The sequence below is a fragment of the Vanellus vanellus genome (genome assembly GCF_965231255.1).
Source record: "Vanellus vanellus genome assembly, chromosome: 2".
In the NCBI taxonomy this organism is placed as follows: Eukaryota; Metazoa; Chordata; class Aves; order Charadriiformes; family Charadriidae; genus Vanellus; species Vanellus vanellus.
Window position 1 is genome coordinate 132403197 of NC_138906.1, and position 23969 is coordinate 132427165.

Here is a 23969-nt window from a genome sequence, read left to right on the forward strand (position 1 = left end):
GGTACAAGTGCATGTTCATTGCAATGGAATGGTGATCAGTGAGACAATAATAATGTAGTTATTTATTGATGGTTATATAAAACATGATTGTTATTCTACCAGTTTGAGTCTTCTGTCCATAATACTTTGCATATAATCTTATGTCACTAGAATTAAATACCAGTTTAATTAAATATCTATATCAAGGAAGTACTAGGTAATTTAAAAGTGTACAAATGTCATATGGTAGTTTGATGTGGATCTCTTAAAAAGAAAAGATCAAACCTTTTTCCATGTATAGTGCTGCCAAAAAGAATAAAGAATGGGCAGACCTTTGGCTTCAGTAAGTCACTGCTGTATCTAAAAACATTATAATCGTGGAAAGGAAAAAGATAATTGCTATGTCTTTTTTGTTTTGGTTTCCCATCTTCCATTATTTAATCAGTGAAGAAAAGTGTTATTCCAGCATATCTGGAATAGAGAAAGCTTTAGGAAATATTCCGGTTTTATGAGTAGCATTTATAACTAGTGTTCTTACTGGAGGGTGGTTCAGTAAAAAGTGGCCAAAAAGAAATAGCAAAATATCGGCTCATTTTAAAGGAATTCTGAGGCTGCAATGTAACTCTGGCCGTAGAATTATTTCAGTTGCTCCATGTAATCTTTGATTGTACAAATAGGTACTGCAAAAGTCCGTAGAAGATCGCAATGGAACGTGGTGTTCATCACATTATTGCTGGCTATTGACAATGAGATAGTTCTTTGCTTTATTTCTAGATTGAAGAAAAGAGACGTAGGGAAGAAGCAGAGCGAGAAAAACTTAGAATGGAAGAAGAAAAAGAAGAAAAACGACTAGCTGAACAGAGGATGAGAATTCAAAAAGCATATGAAGATGAACAAGAAGAGAAAAGAAAGAAAGAAGAGGAGGTGCATGCAGTATTTTGATAACTTGACTTTTTTTATCTTAAACTAACCCTTTGTAATATTTGTCCTCCAGATTAAGAAAGTAAATTGAGAATTGTCCTGTGAATTGATCTTTGTTTTTAACTGTGTCTACATTAGCCAGAGTAGAGGTAGAAATTTGTCAGTACTAGCATGTTCTTCTCACTCTTTATGGTATACTACCAACTTGAAGTACTGTTAATTCTTCTAAGACAAATTGTATAGTTTTATAATTGACCGTGGTGCTGTCCTTTCTAAAGGAAATTGTTTGTGAGGCCAAAAAAAAGCTTTGTCAAATTGGTGAATTAAAAAGCTTTTTTTTTGTTTGTTAGCCTCTTAAATCTAGCTCTCGTGGAATTATTTGTATTCTGAATGTAGCTATAAAGGAAGATTTCTTAAAGCCTTTTTTTTGAATTGGCCAGGATATGTCTTTGAGATGAGAATACTGCTTGTTTGGAAGAATGCCAAGCAAATCTAATTAATACTTTTCATGGAGGTAGACTTGTGATTCAATTCAAACCCAAAAGCTCTATTTATCATCAATTGAATGAATTTGCATATTTCAGAATCTCATAAATAATTGTAGGAAAAGGACACAAGGCCATCAGAGATGAAAAAGTCTTTCAGTACCCTGCGGGATTATGAAAGATCAGTTCAGGATGTAGGACTTCAAGATTTCTAATACAGAACACTTGTCTTATATTCTAGCTTCTCTTCCCTAGTAAGAGCAAGTTAGTTGGATAAGTCTTGTCTACTGGATAATAGAGCTGGTCTAGTATAGAGTAGGAAGCTAACTAGTATTATCGCTTTTCACAGACACAAAACTAAAATTGGGACTGGATGATAATTTTCTCTGTAGGCTTGTGATAGGGTGGTACATCTTTGCAGTATGTTTTGTTTGAATCTGAATTTTTGGAAATGACTCCTACAGTTTAGTCTTAACTGACAGCAGATCTGGGGACACAAAGTGGTGTTTACTGAAGTTATTACAAATTCTGTTAAATGATGTTAGCAGAGCCAGGACTGCAGATGTTTGATATTTGCATGGCGTAGTTTTTAATTTGAATGTTTGAAGTCAGCCTAATGAAATATGCTTTTCATTTCAGACTAATCACTTTGATGTATAATTTTAACTTCTCAAAGAAAAACAAAGCAAAACTTTAATAATGTTGAGTCTGTTTTATGTACTAATAATGTTTATGTTACAGCGGAGATTGAAAAATAAAGAAATAATTCGATTAGATGAAGAGAAGCAAAAAGAGGCAGAAAAAAGAAGAAAGGAAAAAGAAGAAAAGCAAGATGAACAACTTAGGCAATATTTTGAGAAAGAAAAGATGGAAGAGGAAAAGAAGATGGTATGCATCAGTGACTTTCTAAAATACTTCTTCCTAACATTAAAAAATAACTGAATTTTAAAGAAATTGCATGATTTCTTAGACTTCTACTTTCAGTGTTGTTCCCCTCTTAGTTTATCAAGCTATGGTACACTTAACGCATGCACAGAGAACAGCTAATTGAAAAATCAGACATACTACAGTGGAAACTTATCTTGCTGATGAAATTTGCATTAAAAATAGTAAAAACAAGATAAATAAGAAAAAGCTGCATTCTATAGTTGATTTTTGTAACTACTGTCACATACTGTGGCCTGCTTTTGATGAGGTCCAAATACAAATAAAAATAAAGTGTTGTAATTTAGAGGACTGTAGGACTGTTCATCTTTAACAATGATGTTCTTTGTAATTTAATTATTTTCTTTTGACCTGGATGATGACATAGAACTCTGATGGACAAAATATAAGTAAATTATAGAACTGTTTTTTTCTCTTCTAGAAATTTCAATGTGCCATAATAAAATACAAAAAACTACATCATAGAAAAAAATATTAAAATTAATATAGGTAGAAAGTAAAATCACCTGAAATAATTTTTGCGGATGAAAGCAAATTAAAAAAATAATTCAGTTAAGATAAGCAAAAGGCTTTTTCTGTCAAATGAAAAATATTAAGAATACTCTTGCTTTCTAGAATAATACTTTATTCAGAATCTATAGGAATGTAGCTTGTCTTGTGTTCCTCCTTGCAGTTTTCAAGGCAGCCTTCTCCCGTCATTCCTGTTCTTCAGAACAAATCAATAAGAAAAGAAGAAAGGATTCCCTCTGCTGAGAGCCATATATCTTACTATGCACAAGTATGATTTTTATAGTCAACTTTTACTGATTTAAGACTGTACGGTGTATGAAATCCTACCAGGTTTTTAACGTTTGCCGGTTATTACTGGAGTACCACAAATAACTGGCGACAGTCTTTGTATTAGCCAGTGTTGTAGCTCTGAAATTTAATGTTCAATTTTATTCAAAGTATTGAAGAAATTTTTGGGGGTGTGTTTTTTTTAAATTTTTTTCTGCATGCACATTTTCTGTAGAGATGAGCACCCCATTTTTGAATGTACATACTCTATCCAGACTCTTACCAAAGGTCTAATGATCTCAAGGTTTAGGATAATGAAGTTTACATCTAATCTAGCAGCTCATTGTGGTCACTCAGAGAAGAATTTAGCTCAAGCATGAAGTTTCATGTTGATTCCTAGCTACAGACATAATTATTTTATCTTTATGTTTTTGAAGGTACAAAAAGATTATAACTCCCAATACACTTCACTTTCTGCTTTTCATCACAAATGAGTTACAGCAGTGGTCCCGAGACCACTTATTTCTTTCACTTGATTTAATTCTCCCTGGAACAATTTATTTTTTTTAATACATTTCTCCTGTGAAGAGTAGATTAAATAATCATCTATGATATTTCAATCTCAGGCTACACTTCTGATTTTTTTATCAGAATTTATTTTTTTTTTTACAAACTGTGTATGAACTGGGCTAAAAATTAAAAAAAATGAATTTGCCATGAAAATGATAATCTGGCAAAATACTTTATAGTGTAGCTTCAGAAAATATTTTACGTAAGACTTTCAACCTTGTTTAGAACTGTTGCTTTCCCGAAATGTTAAGAATGCTGTGGAGGAAGGTCAGTTTATTTCTGTCTTTGCAGTACTTGGTATAGTCTGGATCTCTGAATAGTGCATTATAGGTATTATCATGGTTATTTGGATTATGCATTTAAAGATCAGATTTAAAAAAACCTTAGACATTAACAACCTTTGAGGTTACTATTCTGTCTTCCAGTAGTAGTGATAGTTAATGTAAATTGGATATAAAATAAGGAAATAAAATGTAATTATGTCTGCTATATTTTCTTCCTTTGACATATTAACATTTCATATTCATTATGTTTACTAGGATCCTCCACCACCGAGGGTTCCTTCTCCACCTGTCCCTGCTAGAAGAAATCAGTTGCGTGCACTTGGTAGGTATTGTCTTTTTTGCAAGCTCACTTTCTATTACAATAAAATTGGTCTCGGTTACAGTTCTCTTTCTTGGCTGCGAAGGAATAGTCTTACAAAGTTTGCATTTCCATGTGGGTGTTCTGTCTGTCTTAGTATTATCAGTGTAATAGTATGGTATGTCTGAAGTATTAATAAAAAATAAAAATGCATGTATTATGTATCTTTGTCAGGAAATATTTTTTTGTAAAAACTCTGGTGATGGAATAGTCTGCATGGGAAGTGCTGGATCTTTCGGCCAGGACAGTGGTGACAACTGTGACCAGAACATTGCAAAATGGGAGAGTTTTGGATTGGCTGAGTAATAGATTAGACCAACAATGTGTAGAGCATTGCAGTCCCAACTGTTAAATTCTGCTTTCCTTTGTTAATTTGCCTCATCCTCTGCTCATTTCTCTTGGCTTTCACTGGTTGTTTTAAAATTCAGACATGCTGGGAGGCTCTTCTTTGCTCTTTATATGTTGGTTATCTTGGCAACAAGTGGGTGGAAAGCAGTAATTTTTCTTCTGATTCTTTATTACAAGTATAAAAGAAACAACACGTGGAATACAGCAGTAAATGATGTTCTACAAATGCTAACCCCCAGCAGTCAGCACCTGGATCCATTCCGGGGAGTTATGGGTCTTCCACTAAATGGAAGGCAGTGGTTCTTAATGCAGCTTTTGGAAACTGTTTGACTCGGACCATCTATCTTGAGAGAAATAAAGGCATATGTATTAAATCTTGTGTTTGACGATTTAAGCTAGTAAAACTTGCTTGCCTGCTAGGTTCTAGACTCAGACTAAAAGTTAGTAAAATATCAAATTATTAAGCATGTTGTTTGGAAAATAAGGTATTTATGAAACTGTTTTAACTTGTGGAGGAATGCTGTCCTGACCACAAAAAAAAACAGTTTAGGCCCAAAGTAGGTGTAAAAGGTCAACATAAGCACATACTAAAAATAAGTCTTGAAGGTAGAACTCTTATTAAGAAACACTTAATAAGAGAGTCTGCACTAAGCAGACAGATATCCCACTTTTGAGCCAGGAAAAGGAAATGACGTTGTGTGCTTGCTGATACCAACTCCATTCCTGTCATCTGCCTCTGGGACTCTGAGGACAGTGTAGATTTGCTAATTTCAAAATAAGGCTATTTACTGGCAGTGTCCACTTGTTTTTATTTTGTAGCTTTTTCTCTTTTAAATGCAGTGAAATGTTTCTGTTGAAGTTTGGATGCTTTCTGCTGTTCAGGGCATCTGGTCCTTGTGCTGTCTCAAAATACAAGCTCTGACCTAATTTCTAGTGTATGAAATGCTGACATTCTTGTGTTTATATAATCCTTGCTTTAATTAACAGTTCATCATCTTTTTTTTTTTTCACCTTACGTCTATGAGGTAGGCAGAAAAGTGTCTCTGACATTCTTTAATTTTAAATTATTTGTGTTAAATTCCAGAGGAAAGAAAGAATGTGATAAATGAATTATCAGAGATGAGGAAACAGCTTCGTAGCGAAGAGAGGCGACTGCAGGAACAGTTGCTAAATGTGGCCAGTGATGATGATATACCGATTACACGGTAAGAATTTCATCTTCAGTTTTAAAAGTTAGATTTTGTCCAGGAGCTCAAAGATACTGTGTATTAGTAAGCTAATATATGTGAGTAAAATGAAAATACAAAGATAGAATTTGCATATAAAGTTTTCTTTCGTGCAAAGTGTATGGAGTTTTTCCAAGAATCTTGGAAAAGCGTAGTGTAAGAATGGCTGTACTGGTAAGATTGGAAGTTGCAATACTCTGTCTTGGAGAGTGGTCCAAAACAGATGTCTAAGGCAGAATTTTCTCTCATTACCTTTTTTCCTAGGGCATAATTTGTGTCTGTAAACTGCAGTACGACTGCTGATGAATATGCTTGTGAATAGCGTAGTGCTGTGGAAGTACTTTCTTATTGAAGATCATACCCTTTTTATTTAAAAAAATTGGTTTACTTCCAAAATGTATTAGTTAATCATACCAATTAATTGGAAAAGACTCATTAGAGGATGTGTCTTAGTTCCACTCCATAAAGTATGAGGGGTTTTTTGATTTTTTTTAAAGTAGGTTGTCCTTTTTTATAACACAGTACGCAGCGTCATTACTTTCAAATTTATTTTCCTGTTTTGATAGCTTTATTTAAAGATGAAAGATGTGACCTCTGTCAATATTATATTTCCATGCAGCTCATTCATATTACAGTGTTAAATTATGTTCTGCCTTTTTATAAACTTTTCAAGCGGAAGGAGAGAGAAGAATCAAAAGGACGTATTTGAGATGGCCAGGCTTCGTCTGCAGGCTCCAGTAAGACGACCTTCATCAAAGGAGGCACAAGATCCTGTGAATATACAGAATATCTGGGAATTTAATGAACTTAAATACACAGGCAGGTAGATCTTGTTATTGATGAAGATAAGTAGTGAAACATCTGTTGTTTTTCCTCCCATATTCCACGCTATCCAGGATTTAAAGACAAAAAATAAAAATCAGCCTCTTCACAGCTACCATCCATACACAACATACTCTGTGGACAGCATTGTGTATATGTGTATATCTCTCTCTGTGGCCATTGCTACAAGTGCATATGATTTACAGCATTGTAATGCTGAGTTATCAGTCAGAGTACTCACCTAGCCTCAAGACCTTGCTGCTTAAACTTCTTAAACTTCCTATGCATTTGATATTATGGTTTTATTGAAAGTAGAGTGAATTTGACTATTTTTTCTTTACCCACCAAGTATGATTCTACATAACCTTTTGTTTCTTCTTCACCAGAAAATGTATTTTTAATATAGTAAAATTGTAAAATCATTGCTAAAGTGGCTCATCCTCTTGGCCATTGTCACTGTTATTTTCAGTGTGTTTTATGACTTTGTAGCTAGTTCTTTAAAAAAGGTTTTCAGAAACGCTGGTTTAGGGAAAAATTTACATTTCGTACCTTTCCTCTAGATTCTGAAACGCGTATGGGCTTGAGGCATATGTATCCTGATCCTCCAAAAGATGACCACACTCTAGAGATTCAACAGCAGGCACTGCTGAGGGAGCAGCAGAAGAAACTTGACAGAATGAGAATGAGGAGAGAAACAGAAGGTAAGGAATGAATGGTCCGAGATAATTTCAGTGTCTTTTGTTTATTTGTTTTGCATTTGATAAGAAATAGAAAACATCAGCTGTAGTTTTACTTCTTTCAAGTTCAATGTCAGCACTGCAGTAGAAAATTGTAAAACACTGGAATGCTGAAATTCTGTCATAATGTAAAGCATAAAAAGAGCAGTAAAACTCTTCAGCTGATTTGTGATAAAAGTGTTAGCAGGTAAGTTCCTTGTGGCTTTTCTTCAGTTCTCACTGAGGAAGTAGATGGCTTTGAAACTGCGAATTGGTTAACGTGCATCCAGTGTGTCTTCACCTTGGTCTCCTTGCAATGGATTAAATTTCTTTTATTTTGATAGTCTTGGGTCGACTATTTCAAAGTTTGATATCTGTATCTGTAAACAGGCTTTGCTTTAGAAACCACATGTAAGATATGATAACTAGTTTGAGGTTCTAGAATGAAATATTTCTTGTATTGCTTGACAGAAATCATCCTAATACAGTAAAATATTAAGATCCTAAAATAGTAAACTATTTTGGCTGCATATTGCAGAAGCAGTGAAAAATTAATGTAATGCCCCCTTTTTTGTATTCTGCACTTAACTCCAGATGTAATGTTCATTCAGATATCTTATACGAACAGTCACGAAAGAGCAGTATCTCAAGTTATTTTAGATGTTACTTAAAAATATCATGAGAGTCGCTTCAACCTTTCCAAAAGTTACAGTTGCAACTATACAAATGAACTCAGTTTTGAGCGCAAGATACAGACTTCTCAGGAAAGTATTTGTCTGTGTAGTACAGACTGGCCTAACTTAATTTTTGAAGAGAAAGTAACGTTATTTCTGTGCTGGGTTAGTCTTGGCTACCAGCCAAACTCCCATCCAGCTGCTCGCCCGCTGATGTCCCCTCACTCATTCCCCATGGCAAGACAGGGGAAATGAGGAGAAAGCTTGTTGCTGAGGTACGAACAGGGAGGTTGCTTACCAGTTGCTGTTGCAGGCAAAACAGACTCAACTCAGGGAAAATGAACCTAATTTATTAGCAATTTAAATAAATATTTAATTGCTGATTTTGAGTAGTGGGAAACAAAAAGACAAACCTTAGAACGACACTTTTCCTGCCCCTTTCTCCAGGCCCAACTTCACTCCTTCACTCCTGATGCCCCTGGTCTCCTTCCTTGGTACCACCCCAGGTTAAGCTCAGTCCCTTTGATGACGCAATGAGTGGTGTAAAGTGGGAGGGGAATTGCGGTCAATACACGCAGGTTTCCTTCTGCAGCTCCTGCCTTCTTGCACCTTTCCCTCTGCTCCACCGTGGTCTCTTTCAGGGGCTACAGAGGAATCTGTGCTCTGGCATCTGGAGCACCTCCTCCCTCTCCTTCTCTGACCTAGGTGTCTGCAAGGCTTTTTCTCATGCTTTTGTCCTGACTCCTCACTGCTGTGCTTTGTTTTCCCCTTTCTTATATATGTTTTCACAGAGGCACCACAAGCTTGGCTGATGGGGTCTGTTGTGGTAATGGCTGGGCATGGGGCAGCCCCTGGTCTCTTCACACGGAGGCCACCCCTGCAGCCTCCCCCTCGCCAGACACCCAGTACCATTTCAGGTTGTTCCTTAGACTCTTTTTAGCCTCAGACATGAGGTGAAAGTTTGTCATAAAGAAACCCAAGCACATATTAAAGAAAAAGAGTTACATCTTTCCATGCTGCTTTAGAAAATCTGAATGCCTCTTCTTATCACTGGCTGTGCTTTGAGGCTTGTTTGTGTCACCTGTTAATAGACCCATGTGTGAGTAAGATTAACAAAATTGATACCAAGATGTGAAGGGTGACAGTTCCTTGCAGGATGTTTTGTTTGGTACCCTGATGAGTGTTAAAAGATAATTCCTGTTCCATCTTGGATAGATATGCTGGTGTTCAAGCAATTTGTGCAATACTGCTTATGTATAATACAACATCATGGTTGCAAATAAGCATATTCATACCACCTTCTGTATTAATTACAAGCTCTTGAATGTCTAAATGGAATGTATAGGGTTGTCTTCGGTCTTCCCCTTTGTGAAATTGACTGAAATGAGAAATAATTCACTAGCTTCAACTGAGATCTGTGGGGGGTTTGATTTTGTTTTTCAGCCATTAGAATATTTTTCAATAGGCCAGTCTGAGAAGGCTTTCATTTAATGTTGTCTGGAGAGGAACCTGTACCAGCTAGAAAGCAAAATTGCATTTTTTCATTAATTTTAAGGACATGGCAGTCATTTTAGACATATGCTAATGCTAAATGGATAATTCAGGGTTACATGGTGACAATCTAAAGAGGCATTTCCTCGGACAATTTAGATTAGTTGGTAGACAAGCAGCTGATTTTTAAAACATTTTCCACTGATGCTTATAAAGGATCCTGGAGCAGCCTTTCGCCCCTCTTTCGCCCCTCTTTCGCCCCTCTTTCGCCCCTCTTTCGCCCCTCTTTCGCCCCTCTTTCGCCCCTCTTTCGCCCCTCTTTCGCCTACTGCTTTACAACATCATTTAACTTTATAGTCTGTCAAGTCTGAGCAAGAGAATTAATTAGTTGCCATGTAGCACTCTATTTCCAGTCTATTTTCCTCAGAGACAAGTTTATCATCTTCCTCTCACTGAAAATAGATGAGTGGTTTTATTGTCTGATTTAAGGCAGAAAGAAAGATGAATTAAAGTAATAGGGATTTTTGTACTGTGGGCAAATGTCATATTATAGGCTGTAGTGGCAAAGGCTTACCTGTTTTCCCACACTGTATGTAAGTGTTCTTTACTTTACATGCTTTATATATTGTTTTTTCTTTGATATACTTTTTCTTTCTTTTTTTTTTTCCTCTTCCTGTAAAAGAGAAATATGTGGACTATTAGTGGAACTATATCCTGAGAAATCAATCATTTTTTTTTAATGTCCCTATAAATAAGGCAGTCTTCTGTAGACTTCTGGAAAATTATTATTTTGGGGGATAGGAAGGAAAGGCACAGGAGCAGGTTTGATGTTGTGCTGCAGTGCTGGGCTCTGCGTATTGGGAATGGGCTGGTTGTCAGTCCAGGAGGAGTGACAGCATGTTGAGGGTGCATTCACTCCTGGGGCTTTCTGCAGTCTCCTGCTCTGATTAGTACACCCTGACAGAAGCCGAGAGAACTGATTTCATCTCACAGAGTTTATTCTGACACGGCATCGTTCTTGCTAGTCAAATTGATTGTTGAGATGTCCCACCTAGGGGAGAACATCATTAATCTTGAGTTCTGTTGATATAAATATGACTGCTTAGCTACACAAACATGCCTATTCCTGGCAAACATTCAACATTCATGGCCTATTCCTGTCTGGAACATAGAATAAATTTTTTTTTTTGAGTACCCATGAGTTTTAACTACAGAACTGTTGTAATGTTTAGCTTCACTACATATAAATGAGACTCCTGACTCCCTTTGTCTAGCTCTTGATAGACCACTAAAAATAATGGCAAAACACAAGTGGGATCAGGAAATACGTGGCTCAGTTGGTCCCTAATTATGGAAGAAAGAATTCATTTTTGGCTGTCTTAATTTTTGCATTTTGATACTGTATTTGTTTGGTTTTCTACTTGGTTCATAGCAAGTTTAAACAAAATTTGATAATTTGAGAGATTTCTCTCCATTATTGGGGTTTTTTGTCTCCTAGCTGTGGAGTTGAGATGGAGTTTAAAGTGTCGCAGTTTAACACTAACAACTACTGGGATGCTGAATACCATTACCTTCTACTCTTTTTTTTTTTTTTTAATTCACAAATGTTTTTAATATAAGAAAAATATGTGACGTATCAAATTTAATATGTGGAGATGATGGCAAGAAAACCAAAATACATATGTTAGGGAAGGGAGGATAATCTTTATTCTAGTAAGGCCATCGACTTTGACTTCTTGCGTACGCTTTGGAAAACAGGTTTCTGTTTAAATGCTGTTTCATCTGAAGTTACTTAACCTGGTGTGTTTTCTCAGTACTGTGTTCCAGTTGCATTAGGATTCAGCAGTGTGCAGAACATATGATGAAAAAAAAATATTTCTTGCTAGCTGTGTGTCTAGATATTAAGATGCAGTAACTCAAATAATAAAGACCTTAAGGTATCAATAAACGAAACATAAAAGGGTGGAAGCGAGAAACCAAGTATTCATACAGCAGCCTTTTGTGCCCTAATGTGTTGCTTTGATGGCTTAAACCATGCTGCCTTCCCACAAATTGATGTTTTTCACGTTCTTGAGTCAACACTTGGACGTGACCTTTCCATAACAAGTGTTTACAATATTGTTGTAAACATAGCACAAAAGTAGTTCTGACTGTTGCAATATAGAGAACTTTTTCAGAATTCAGCACAATTTAGTGCAATTTTCGCATTTAATGAAGTGTGATTATATCTTCTTAAAAAAAAAAAAATGGTTTTCAGTAGCCACAAAAATAGTTATGCTTCCTTTTGCTGGATAACAAATCAGGTTTTGAACAAGATGGGAAACAGTTGATTTTTATTAGTGATGAACAATATAGCTTTAGTGTGAAAAGTATGTTTGCTCTTTGGGAGAGACTGAGTAATCAAGCTTTAAGAAGGGCTTGCACATGCTCAATGTTCTTAGAAATAATATACTGCCGAATTCTGTTTGATTTCGCTGGTTCCACTTAAATTGACATAATGAAACTGGAATAAATATTGCATTCAAATGCTTTAAAAATATTCATTAAAGTGTATGTAATTTTAAAGAAATAATGCATAGTTGTCTTCATTTTTGTAATAATATGCTGATAAAACTTTTAATATGTTTTGATATTAACTGTTTTTATGTCAATACTATCGTTTTGTCCCTTGTCTATGTGGCTTTTGTTCATCAAGATGATTCTGCTTCTGGCGGTAACCCACAAACCATGCGACTGGTAAGAATTAAACAGTTGCTTTATTATATTACTTTGCCTTTTTCAAGTGTGAGAAATACTGTGTCTTTCACAGATTTGGAGAAAGGAATTACACTTAACTTACAAGACAGCAAGTTTATTTACTTCTCTTGCTTGTCAATACAATGAGTAACAGCCTCTTTAAACTTGACATATGAGTAGTTTATCTTTGTGTGTAGAGATAGTTTGATTCTTTAACTCCCTTCTTTTTATATTCATTGGTAGAAGCAGTTGCTCTAAATTTAGGTGGCTTAAGTGATGCATGTGGCAGTCGATAATTAGATCCATTGTCTCAAATGGGATGTTTATTTTCTGAAGTGATGAAAAGAGCAGAATAAAGTGCTATCAAATCGGAATTCTGCACTAACCCATACTACAGAATAACAGAGTTCAATTCTGTCTCATGGAAATGTGAAACCGTACAAAATGGAAGACTGTGCAAGACCCTCAAAGATAATACTGTAACTATACACAGAAATGAAATATTTTTTATTAAAAACCCCACACCTTAATGCATTTTATAGTGTAATTTGTTACCTGAAATTCTTCTACAGAACAATGCTTTGCAGTAAAAAAATTGTTTTCTCCTGTTCTGTTTCGTCTGGTTAGTTTCTACTGCTTTGATTTCAGAGTGGTTTTCAACATAAATTATTCCATAGTAGAATTTCTGTAACAAATGGTTGCAACTATGCAGTGAAGGATAAGTATTACTCTTAGTGCTTGTTATTACTATGAAGAAAATTGTTATTTTAATGCTTTAATATCAAAGATTGTTTGCGGTGGGATAAGTGAAACATAAGGAATCATTCTTCATTTGATCAATACTTCATAGAAACCTTAGGCACAAAGCTCAGTTCTAGTGCTGACTGTTCTGGAACTCAAGCGGAATGAGTATGTATTTCTTGATGGGAACGTTGGTGTTACACAAATCACGACAACAGTTGCCATGTGTAGGCAATTTCAGCAAATGGGATTACTACACAAAAGTAAAAAAACCCCAATGCTTAAAGAGAACATGAATTATTATTTTTATTACATAAAAATGTATAGGTTTTTTATAGCCATAATGTAAGGAATAGTATAGAACACTGTAGAGCTGCTGTTTGCTTTGCAGAAGTTTGGCAATTAATGTAAATTAATTAGAGTTTGGCCTCAGAAAGATATTGAGGTATCTGAATTTGCATGTCTTCTGTTTCATTTTTGTAGTTCAGGAATGAATCTAATGAGTTCTTGAAAAATTCACTGTTGGAATCGGATAGTGCTTTTATCGGTGAGTTTATACCTCCCCTTAACCATGTTACGAGTGTACAAACATGTCATTTAGTCTAATAATGTGTCCCTAAAATGATTATTACTGTTTTAAAAGTTGCAGTGGGTGTAGCTATGGTGATTGTTTTGAAGTATTAGAAAATTATGCCTCCAAATTAAAATGCAGATCTTTATGGAATTGTAGTGCAATAAATTTGTGTAGGTCACACCTAAAGTTAATGATGCTGCTCGCTTGCCTTGTACCACTTCACATCTTTTCATGAGAAGGCATCTTTCTGTGCTCATTGTGCTCTGACTGGGATGTTAGCCTTATCAAGGAACTTTTTTTGACATCTTCCAAGTTTCAGATAAGGAAAAGCTAATATTAGTTTGGCAAATATGTTACAATAGTTGAATATGTAATGCTCTTCTATTGTTCTGCAGCAAATAAAACAATTACCAATCACAGCTTACAGTTACAAGCTGTCCATAGTGAAATACAGAAGTGTTGGGCAGCCAGTGATTTATTTAATTTTCATGCTTTTGTTTTGCAAGCATGCTTGACTTTAAGTATGATTATATGGGTATAAAATAGTGATTCATTCTAAATTACTCACTTTTCTGCTGTTCACACATTACTTCATTTCACATAACTTGCACCATCATACTTGTAAACATTGTCACTTCTTAATCATCTGAAGTAGGTGACTTTTAGGTTTTTTTAAAGATTTTTATATAGAGGATCGTGTGTCACGTTGTCTTATGTCTCTTTATTTAACCTCTGTATGTATGTATGTATGTAAAAGTGCTGTTTCAGATGTGTTTTGTTTCCAGTCACTAGAAGTAATAAGGCTAGAACCTATCTTCTCTTTTTTAAAAAACCCAGCCAGCTCAGGCCTCTACGCGTTATTTTCCATTAGCAGGCATTCAGTGCCTTGAAATTCTCTTCAATCATCTATGAGAAATAATCTTACAAGTTTTTATTCTTTGCTGTAGGGGAGATACAGCAGATTCCTCCAAGTGCTTTTTGATGAAACTAGATATGTTTCTATAGACCGATGATCGTTATCTCTGGCTTTGGTTAAAAGCAGAATTTTTCATTTGAAATGTATTCAAGCTTATTCTGTTAACATGCAAGTCCTGGAGTACAGGACAGAACCTGGCATTGGGAAGGGTACGGGATGGGGCTTTCAGCCTTGTTCAGTGCATTTGGTACTCTGTAGCCTGCAATACATTCTTCTTTGGGTTAGGAAATATTATTTATTATTTACAGACCAAATGATGAAAGGATGCCTTAGGAGAGCCCATCAGCCTAGAATGGGGCCAAATACCCTGTCTGTAACAGTAGCCAGAATTGGCACGTGGGGAAGGATATGAGGAGGGGGGCAGGCGTGCAGCAACACTGCGGAGTCCTCTTCCAGCCTCCAGCGACTTGTAGTTCAGCGGCTTCCTGAGTCAAATGCCGTCTGTTTACATTTAATAAATCTTGCTAAACTGTCTTCAATACATTGTCTTTTGTGAATTGGAATCAGCATTTTTGAATCCCTCTCATTGTTTACCATCAGCAGTATTGTGTGGATAAATTTCCACACAAGTATCTCCTTTCATCTGTTTTGAATCTGCCACCCGTGTGATGGCGTGCTCCTTGGTTTTATTCACCACTTTCATAAGGTTCATGATATTATAGTCCTCTCTCCTATTTCCTCCTCCTCCAGCTGATTCTTGCAGCTTAGCGAGGTGAGGGAGGGAACTTACAATAATATTCACCTCCCCTTTTTTTGTCTTTTCTTTCCCAGATCATTTATGACTCTGTTGACAGAGACGTGCCCCAATACTGAGCTGTAGGCACTAACTAAAACTTTACCTTTTGCATTATTTGGGCTTTATAAATAGCTATTAAAATTCTGAATATGAATCTGATGACTTCCATCCCTGAAATGAAAAATAAAACCTCATTATCTGTGGGCTGCTTTTTCTGTGAAGTGTGCTGGTCACATTGTCTGAGGGTCTTTTATGAAATACTCGTGGTGTATTTTAACAATGTTTTTCATTTCCTAAGAAGAGCATAACACTCCCCTCTGGTTTAAAATCCAACTCAATTTTGTAATAGTTCTCAGCGTTACAAATGAATTTGTCTTTATCTCCTAGGGTTCAGAAATTTGAGGCAGTCAGGAATAAAGAGGTTTATAATTTTATTTTTCCCTTTTTTGCTTTACTTGAAGCCCTAGAATTCATTAGTGTTAATGCAGTGATTTGAAAGCGTGTCTGTGTAGCAGCATCTGAATGACAGATGCTTAAAGGAACAGGTAGCATCTTACACTGATGAAACACTAAATGTGCAAATAAATTCTTCTGCAGCTTGTACTTTGTTTCTGTTGTGATAAATTCACATGATTAAACAAATTTCTGTATTCTGAGTAATAGTGCTATTTTGAATATAATGAAGTTCAACTGATCTTGTAACTAGAATTCTAAGTGAATTATTAGCCATATACCATTTCAAAAATATAATTTTTTTTTTTACTTGAAACATTTGTGATAAGAGCATGAGTACCTTTGGTGAAACTGGGGGAGGGAAAAGAGGAGAGGTGAATAAAATTTTTATTTCTAGGGAAAAAACAGTTGGCAATATGAATTTTTTAAAATATCTGTCTTTGTTTCTCTGAACTTCCCTGATATAGCAATCAAATTTATTTTTCAAACCTAAGTATTTCAATTTTCAACCAAAATAATTGTTACTTTTAAAATTTCAGTTGAAGATCTTTGAAACTTGTGAATGTGATATAAAATATTTCATTAAAATTTATTTTCAAATTGCTAGGAAAGGAAAAATCCATTCTTTCCACAGTTGTGGTTTATTTTTAATGTCACTGTATGTCCTTATCTTTCTTTAGAAAAGCAAATAACTTCAGATAAACACTGCAGAGTTTTTCAGTACTCTGTGTGTGTGTATATCTATTTACACACTTTTTAAGTTTTGTTTTAATTTTGTTTTAACTTAATGTGTCATACTAGACTAAGAGCCTTTCCAAAAGGTGACTTCATTGTCACAAAGAGTAACTGTTGGTAATGAATTCTGATTGTTTTTTTTAAGCAGAGTCCTTTCTTTTTCTGGAAGGCTCTGTTCATTGGAGGGACTAGAGGCACTGCAGTAGAAAACAGAACCCAATGTCCGCACCAAGCCATAAACCAGACCCCAGGCAGTGGTTACTGGTCCTGGAGAGAAAAACAGTATCTGTTTGAAACAGTTCGTATTTGAAGTCCTTCCCAGAATCGGCAAAGGAAGGAAAATAGACAAAACAAGTGTGAAGCAGTGACATCACCTTAGGGTTCATTTATGTTACAGAAACAGATTAACCCCCTACTCCCTCCCCCTCCACTGTAATGTGATAGAAGTATGAATCGAGTTACTTATTTTTGTATGAATAAATTCTAACACGTTCTTACATGAAAAAGTTAAGATATAACTAAGATGTGATTAAGGCATTGATTACATGATCATATATTCTACGTAACATTATCATCTGTTTACATATGTAGTTTATTACGTGATTGTATCCTTTTATGCCTCCAATTTGCCTAGTGTTCTCTTTCTCAAGCAGAGATACTATACTCATTCGAGTACTCATTGTTTTCCTTAAAGGTCTAGGTACGAACAAGATATGGTGAAGTAAGCTAGGTGGTGGATTTGCGGGATATTAAATGCCTTATCTAGATAAAAGATATTTCAGTATATGTATCTCAAGATATCCCTTGCCTTTGCTTCAAGTTTATCCATTGCTGCTGCAGCTTGTCCTTTTGTCTGCATCTGGATATCTCCAGCTTCATGTGAGATGTCGTCATTGGATACATTCCTCTGATTCCTGTGATTAAGTCAAGCACAATATACTGGCTTGTTTCAAAACATAAACGGGCTTGAACACTGATATTTTGATATCTTTGAAAATTATTTCATCTCTGTTTTTCCAGGTGCTAATGGGGAAACGTTTCCTGCCTTAGGAGACGTTAGTTTATCACCACAGCTTCCACCTTCTGCAAGGGAGAGGAGACGAATAAAGCAGAAAGCATTGGAGTGTGGTGTATGTATGATAACCAAATTGGCTTAAATACGAAGGTAGACCACAGATCTAACGCTGTCAGACAGTTCCTGTGGTTCTTTAGTGGCGGGATGATATGGATACAGAGGGTGTACATTTGCCCTTTTAAAAAATGCGCTATTTAACGAAGGATTTGTGCATTTTTTCATTTTCTGCAGGATTACGTTCCACCAGACCAGACACAGTTGCTGCAGCCTGACGGCTTTTCTTTGCACTCGAACTTCAGCCTCGATGTTGATCAGTTGAAAGGCAAAAATGAAGAACGATTGCGCAGGCTGACTGAGCTCCAGCAGAAGTCTGCTTATTTAGGTATGCTCTGCGTAGCAGAGATGATGCAGTGAATGCTAATACTAAGTAATTACAATAATTAAAGGAACAAATATTAATAGACTTCCTGTAGTTGAACAGTGAGCAACTGCCTTAAACATAGGAATTATTTATTTATAGAGTTCTGTAGCTGGGGCAAGAGGTTCCCCAGAAAACTTCAACACAGCTTTTGAGAGTAAGCTTAGAGAAGGGTAGTAGGAAAAGATGCTCTAATTCCTGTCGGATCAGCCACTCGTACTTCTCCTGTCTGTACCACTTCTAACGTTGCAATGTGTCTCTGCTGGCAGCAGGATGTGGATATCCAGCTGCATGGCTGAAGTGTTAGTGGAAGGAAATGAAGCTCCTGACTGATGAACGTTGATAGGGTGTCTGTGTGAGTTTATTGGCATTCCTAGGAGTCAGATATCTGGGGTCCAACCAGTGTGAAGATATGCCCAAAAATTGTGTATAAAGAAGTACTTCAGTTTCTAGTTAATTTTGGTTTTATATTGGTTTGTTAACATGAATGATCACTCAGTATTCAAGGTTGATACTGATACCTCTTTCACTATACGCACACTTGAGTTTATTATGTATGTCTTGTGACCTTATAATAGAATCATAATACATAATCATAATACATCGAACTCCGGGAGTTATCTGCTCCATGGGCAGACTGCCTGATGTAGATCTACTTTGTGTACGAGGTACCAATTATGGCAACCATTAATGGCCTTTAATTTCTCACATGGATTATGACCCAGCTGATACACTCTGTGCTAATGATTCTTTCATATGAGTCTGAAATCTCCCTTTTTTTAGGAGGCAGTTGCTACGCTGTCTAGGCAATTACAGTATCAGTATCCTTTTTATAAACTTAATGAGAGTACAGATGCTGACAGTTTTTCTGATTCTGTTGCTATGGGTACTCTTACAAGCACTTCATTTTTTGTTTGTTTTAACCATCTCACTGTGATTTTTAAGTCAATAAAAAAGCCTAACCATTCATATTAATTTCTTCTATAATCTAAACAAATGCTTTACTAATTTTACTCCACCCAAACATTTTTGCTATGTGAAATTCTTTTACTTCTCTGCCCTTGTTCTGTCTCACCTCTTTTATAATGTCACCTTGAATCGTGTCAACTACACTTCCTATTTTGTTTGCCTTCTGTTTGTCATGGTCTCCAGAGCTTCAGCCTTTAGATATATATAACTTTTGTGTGTGTGTATATGTATATATATTTATTTATATGTCTATGTGTAGCTTGTTCTTTGGAACACATGGGGACTATCACTCATCCTTAGCATATGTGCCTCTTGGAATGACAGATCCTTTTGCTCAGCTGTGGTCATTAGGGCTGCACTGCTGCCTGCACTCCTGTTCCCTCCTCAGACCCAGTGACATTACAAAAAAAAAGAGTGAAGTCAACTGGTTTTATTCCTTTTCCCTAGCAGTTTGATAGAACCCTTGTGGCATCCTCTTCCTTTCCTAACAGCTAGGACTGTTATTTCTCCTCCACCCTCTGGGAGAAGACACTGCTGGGAGAAAACTACTGTGTCAAATATATAACTAAGGGACTCTAACTGGTTATCTTACCTTTAAATGACTGGGAGATGGCAATTTACTGGCTTTGATAAGTCTTAAGAGCTGATCTTGTTGGCACAGTAGTTCACTTTCCTTTATGGAACAGATGTGGGAATCCTAAAGCCACCCAGAATTGTTTTCTTAATTGGAAAATCGGTGCATATTGGAGCCAGGCCTCCTCCTCTGTTTTCACCCATCCAAAAAAAAACCTCCCATCAACTTGGTGGGTACTTTGGGCAATGAAGTCTCTGCAAGCCTGCAGCTGCTTTCTCCAGTGCGCAAAGTATTCATGTTCCTAACTGCGTAAACAAGAGCAGACACAGAAGAGAGAATTCTCACAGCTTTGAGCACATTAGAGAGGCTGAGACCCTGCTATACGTAAGAGTAGTTGCCTAAATTGCTTGAGACTCTTTAGGCATTCCTCTGTGCCTTTAAGTAAAGGAATGCTGGAGCCTGTGCTGATCTACAGCGGGCATTTCACATGCGGGAAAGAGGACTGCTTATCCTCAGCCTCCAGATACAAACTGTGAATTATCAAGTGGCAAGTTCCAAAGAAAAGTCTTTATATGAGGCCCAATTAAGAATTTTATGGAGTATACCAAGTGTTAAAATGCATAATGAAGCAACTTTTGTACTGTAGCTGGTCTGTTGTACTTTCCAAAAGCAGCACCAACTGAGTCTGACATAGTGATGTGCACTATGAGCTTATCTCTAACAAGAAAGTTGTTCCCTCTAACTGCTGGAAGATCTAATGGCTTTGCCTTTGAAGGCAGTAATATTTAAACTCGAAATCCAGCCCTCTGCTCTGAAAGTCCACAGCTTATTTGTCTTTCAACAAATACATTCCCTTATTTTTATTGTCTCTAAATATCATCTCTTAAAAAAAGGAGTAAAAAAAAAATTAATTCTCTTTAGATATTGTTTTCCCTGCAGTGTACTGTTGTTAACCCCACCATAACTTTTGTATTTAGAAACTGCGGGTTCCAACCTGCAGGAGAGTTCATCTGACCCAGGATTTAGCAGACCAAGAGGCCTCACTGTGCTGACTTTAGACCCTGCATCAAGCAAAGGGGATGACTGTACCTAGAGAGAGGGCGGTCTGTTTACCCTTTTAATGTTACAGAGAAGTTTTATTTTACCCAGCCTGAGGCGGCCTGGAGGATGATCAGATCGCCGTCTGTGTGATGTGACAGAACTAGTGGATTCACTGCCAAATTCTTACTAAACAAAAAGTAGTCGGCATTCTGGTTTGGAATGTGCATCCTCCTGCCTTAGGCACTGAGAGGACAACTGAGCCTTCGTGTGTGGGATTGTGCAGTTTCTGTCCGTGCCTTCACATCTGCACACCTGGCTGCTGCGTCGGTTCTCACACCCGGACTTAGACCATCGGCTTTCAAGTGTCAATAAATAGAGGGGGAGAAGAGCACAATGGAGGAATTGCTGTGCAAATAAAGAAAGGAAAATGAGACAGAACTTTGGTGAATCTCCTGCAGCTGTGTGGCAAACAGAGTGTAAGATTCAGGAAAGCAGACTGCACTTCAACTTACCTTTTTATACCGTACATGTGCAGGTGTAACTTTCACTAAAATGCATTTTTTATGTTGTTTACTGAGAGTGTTAAACTGAGAATTTTCATGGGAAAATCCTGTATTACATCTGAGTAAGAGGGAGAGAAAAGATGGTCTCAGAAATTTTACAACTAGGTGTCTGTCTTACTGAGGAAATGTTTTACCTGCATTAAGGTTAAATTCATACGCTTAAATATAATGAATCAACCTTTCTTATTACTGCCAACTCATTTTCTAAGGATAAAAGATACAGTAATTAATTCAAATTGCTTTACTGATTTTTATTAAGAATAGAGTGAAAACGAGGCAGGCCTCTGCGTGTCACTGACAAGAAACTTAAGATTTTTGGTTTGCATTTTGCATTATTTTAACTACAGGCCACAAGCCCTAAAACTAACTGCAAACAACCTAAAGCTGGATAGAAAGTAGATTTTCCTGTTACAGAAGAAACAAGAAGCTTGGGTTTAAAATCAAACTTTAAAAAGTCATTTCTTCCAGAATGAAAAACTGAAGTTTGGAAAAATCATCCAAATACTTAAATTACATGACATGAATTACTCAAGTCGAATATGTTATCACTAAAGTATATAAAATTCTTATGTTTTACTGGAATCAGCATGTTTCTGCAAAAACTTCTGTGGTTTTGGATGTGTGGAGCACACACATCCAAATTGTTCAAACATTTTTTGGCCCAGTTTTAAAAAAACCCCAATTTACATGACTCAACTCAAAGAGGAAAACATCGCAATTTTAATTCCTGTTGTAGGTGCGAAGTTGAACCTTGCACAAATAACAACAGTGGAGTTCAGAATAGTAACCACCCCAAGCTGGATTTTTTGGCATTTTTTTTTTGTTTGTTTTTGGTGTTTTGTAGCGGGAAGATGATGATTTATGCAGTCTGCATTTCAGCATGAGATTGCATTAGGGTTATTAGCTATGTTGGACTGTGCTGTGCAGACTTGTTTGCATTTGTACAGTTTACCAGTGTTAAAATAATTCACCCCTTCCTGAGTTCTGGCCTGAGTAAGCGACTGTCTATACAGCAGCGTTTAGCCGTAACACTGTAATTTAGTGGCCTTATTTGTATATCCATTTCCTAGGCATATATGCACTGACAGATTTGACTCATCCCTATAGTCGGAGGCTTTGGGAGAGCTGGAACCTTCTACCCAGCCCATCCCAGGGTGCCTGTCTGGCTGCCGTGTTGATCTGGCAGGGGAGGAGCTGTTGGCATCAGAAATCACAGTCTTGGCGTGGCTGCTCTTGGCTGTAGATGGGCTCTGTTCCCTCGGTTCCCCAGCACAGCAAACGTGTGTGTTACGGAGAAATAAATGTAATTTTAAAGCATTGTTTATGCATTTATTGCAGACAAATTAGCCTCTTTGGTATAACAAAATGTTGTGGTAAGATGTGATAAGCTTTTGTCCCCTTTACCATATGGATGTTGTGCTCTATCTCTGTCAGGTGATAACATTTCCTTGGGCGAAGCGGATGACCTGTTGAAGCACACTCCAGCTGAGGACAACAGACGGCCCAGTTCTGTCGACACGGTGGCAACAGAGCCCTGGCTGCGACCGGGCACCTCAGAGACGCTCCGAAGGCTCATGGCTGACCAGTCCAGCCCAGCAAAGCTTCCACCCGATAACACGCTGCCGCTGAGTTGGGAAGGCCTCTCGACCGCCCATGGCTGAGGGGAGCCCTCGCAGTGGAGCCGGGGCTGCTGCACACTGCTGCGCTTTCCAGGGTCTCCTCTGGGCATTGGTTGCATCCGTGTACATAGTGTGGAGCTGCGTGTGTCACTCAAAATAGCAATAATGAAGTACCAGAAGCTGCAGCGTGATGGAGGCACAGAGCGGGGATGTTTTATATTACATGATGTAGGAAGCAGAGGGATAGCTTGGCATTTTTTGCACTTTTTATACAAGTTTCAGCCTCAGAGCTGGACTTCTAGCACAAAACCAGAGAGAGTGTGTGTGTGAATTTGATATTAAATCAAAGTTAATATTTAGCTTTGTTTATAGCCAGACTCCAAAACTGTCTGGAAAGAGAGTAACCCAACAGCAGAGGTGCACTTTAAGCTTTTAACGAAAGAGTAAAAGGGCATTTGCATTTCATACAGCGATGAGTGCTGTCCTGCATGGAAGCTCAGCAAATCGTTTCATGGGAAAATGACTATTGGCAGTTTCTTATATCCCCTAACCTGTTATGTGCTGGAAATACAGATACTGTTACATATATTTAATTTATGGTTCTGATTTAAGAGTTAATAAATTATTTTGTTACTAAAACTGTGAAAGCAGACTTCAATTTTCTTAATTTACCATTTGCTTCAGCTTACATTTACTCGTGAACAAACTTGAATGTTAAGGTTGTCTTCAAGGAAGCAGGAGAAACACATGGAGAAGTTGTTGAATAAAAGACAGAGCTTTAGCAAGAAGGATGTTTAGATGGAAGCAAGATTTTAGGAGTTCAGTGAACAGAACCATCAAGGTAAAGCAGCTTTTCTCTTGGTTAGGAATTCCTAGCCAGAGGCCAAAGCTTGACCAGCAGGGAAAAACAAATGATGAAACAGAAACAACTTGTAAAAATGTCCTTATTTTTTTACTAAAATGCTGCCTTGAAGCTTCTGTTTACCTGCTTGAAGGCCACAGCACCAGCTGACAGCAGGTAACGTTGAGGTACCTCTCTCAGCAGCCATCTCTGTTGTGCTTAGCTTTTTCATGGCTCCAGCCTGTTCCTTCCCAGAGAGGGAGTGCCAAATCAGGATAATTCTTGCCATGAGCTTTTGGCTCGTCAGCTCAAAGGCTTATCA

The 23969-nt window shown here is 37.0% G+C and overlaps 1 protein-coding gene across 1 annotated transcript in view; it reads left to right on the top strand.

The window, feature by feature from the left end:
• The window catches only part of CSPP1 (centrosome and spindle pole associated protein 1), a 64576-nt gene extending 41129 nt beyond the window's left edge, over nucleotides 1-23447 (top strand). Inside the window, exons 19-30 of the mRNA XM_082479082.1 lie at nucleotides 754-903; nucleotides 2127-2273; nucleotides 3004-3108; nucleotides 4217-4283; nucleotides 5752-5872; nucleotides 6567-6712; nucleotides 7276-7416; nucleotides 12292-12332; nucleotides 13557-13620; nucleotides 17568-17677; nucleotides 17854-18004; nucleotides 22622-23447. Of these exons, the coding sequence (XP_082335208.1) occupies nucleotides 754-903; nucleotides 2127-2273; nucleotides 3004-3108; nucleotides 4217-4283; nucleotides 5752-5872; nucleotides 6567-6712; nucleotides 7276-7416; nucleotides 12292-12332; nucleotides 13557-13620; nucleotides 17568-17677; nucleotides 17854-18004; nucleotides 22622-22848 (1470 nt within the window). The 3' untranslated portion in view covers nucleotides 22849-23447. The remainder of the gene's footprint in view (nucleotides 1-753; nucleotides 904-2126; nucleotides 2274-3003; nucleotides 3109-4216; nucleotides 4284-5751; nucleotides 5873-6566; nucleotides 6713-7275; nucleotides 7417-12291; nucleotides 12333-13556; nucleotides 13621-17567; nucleotides 17678-17853; nucleotides 18005-22621) is intronic.
• The last annotated feature ends 522 nt before the right edge of the window (nucleotides 23448-23969 follow it).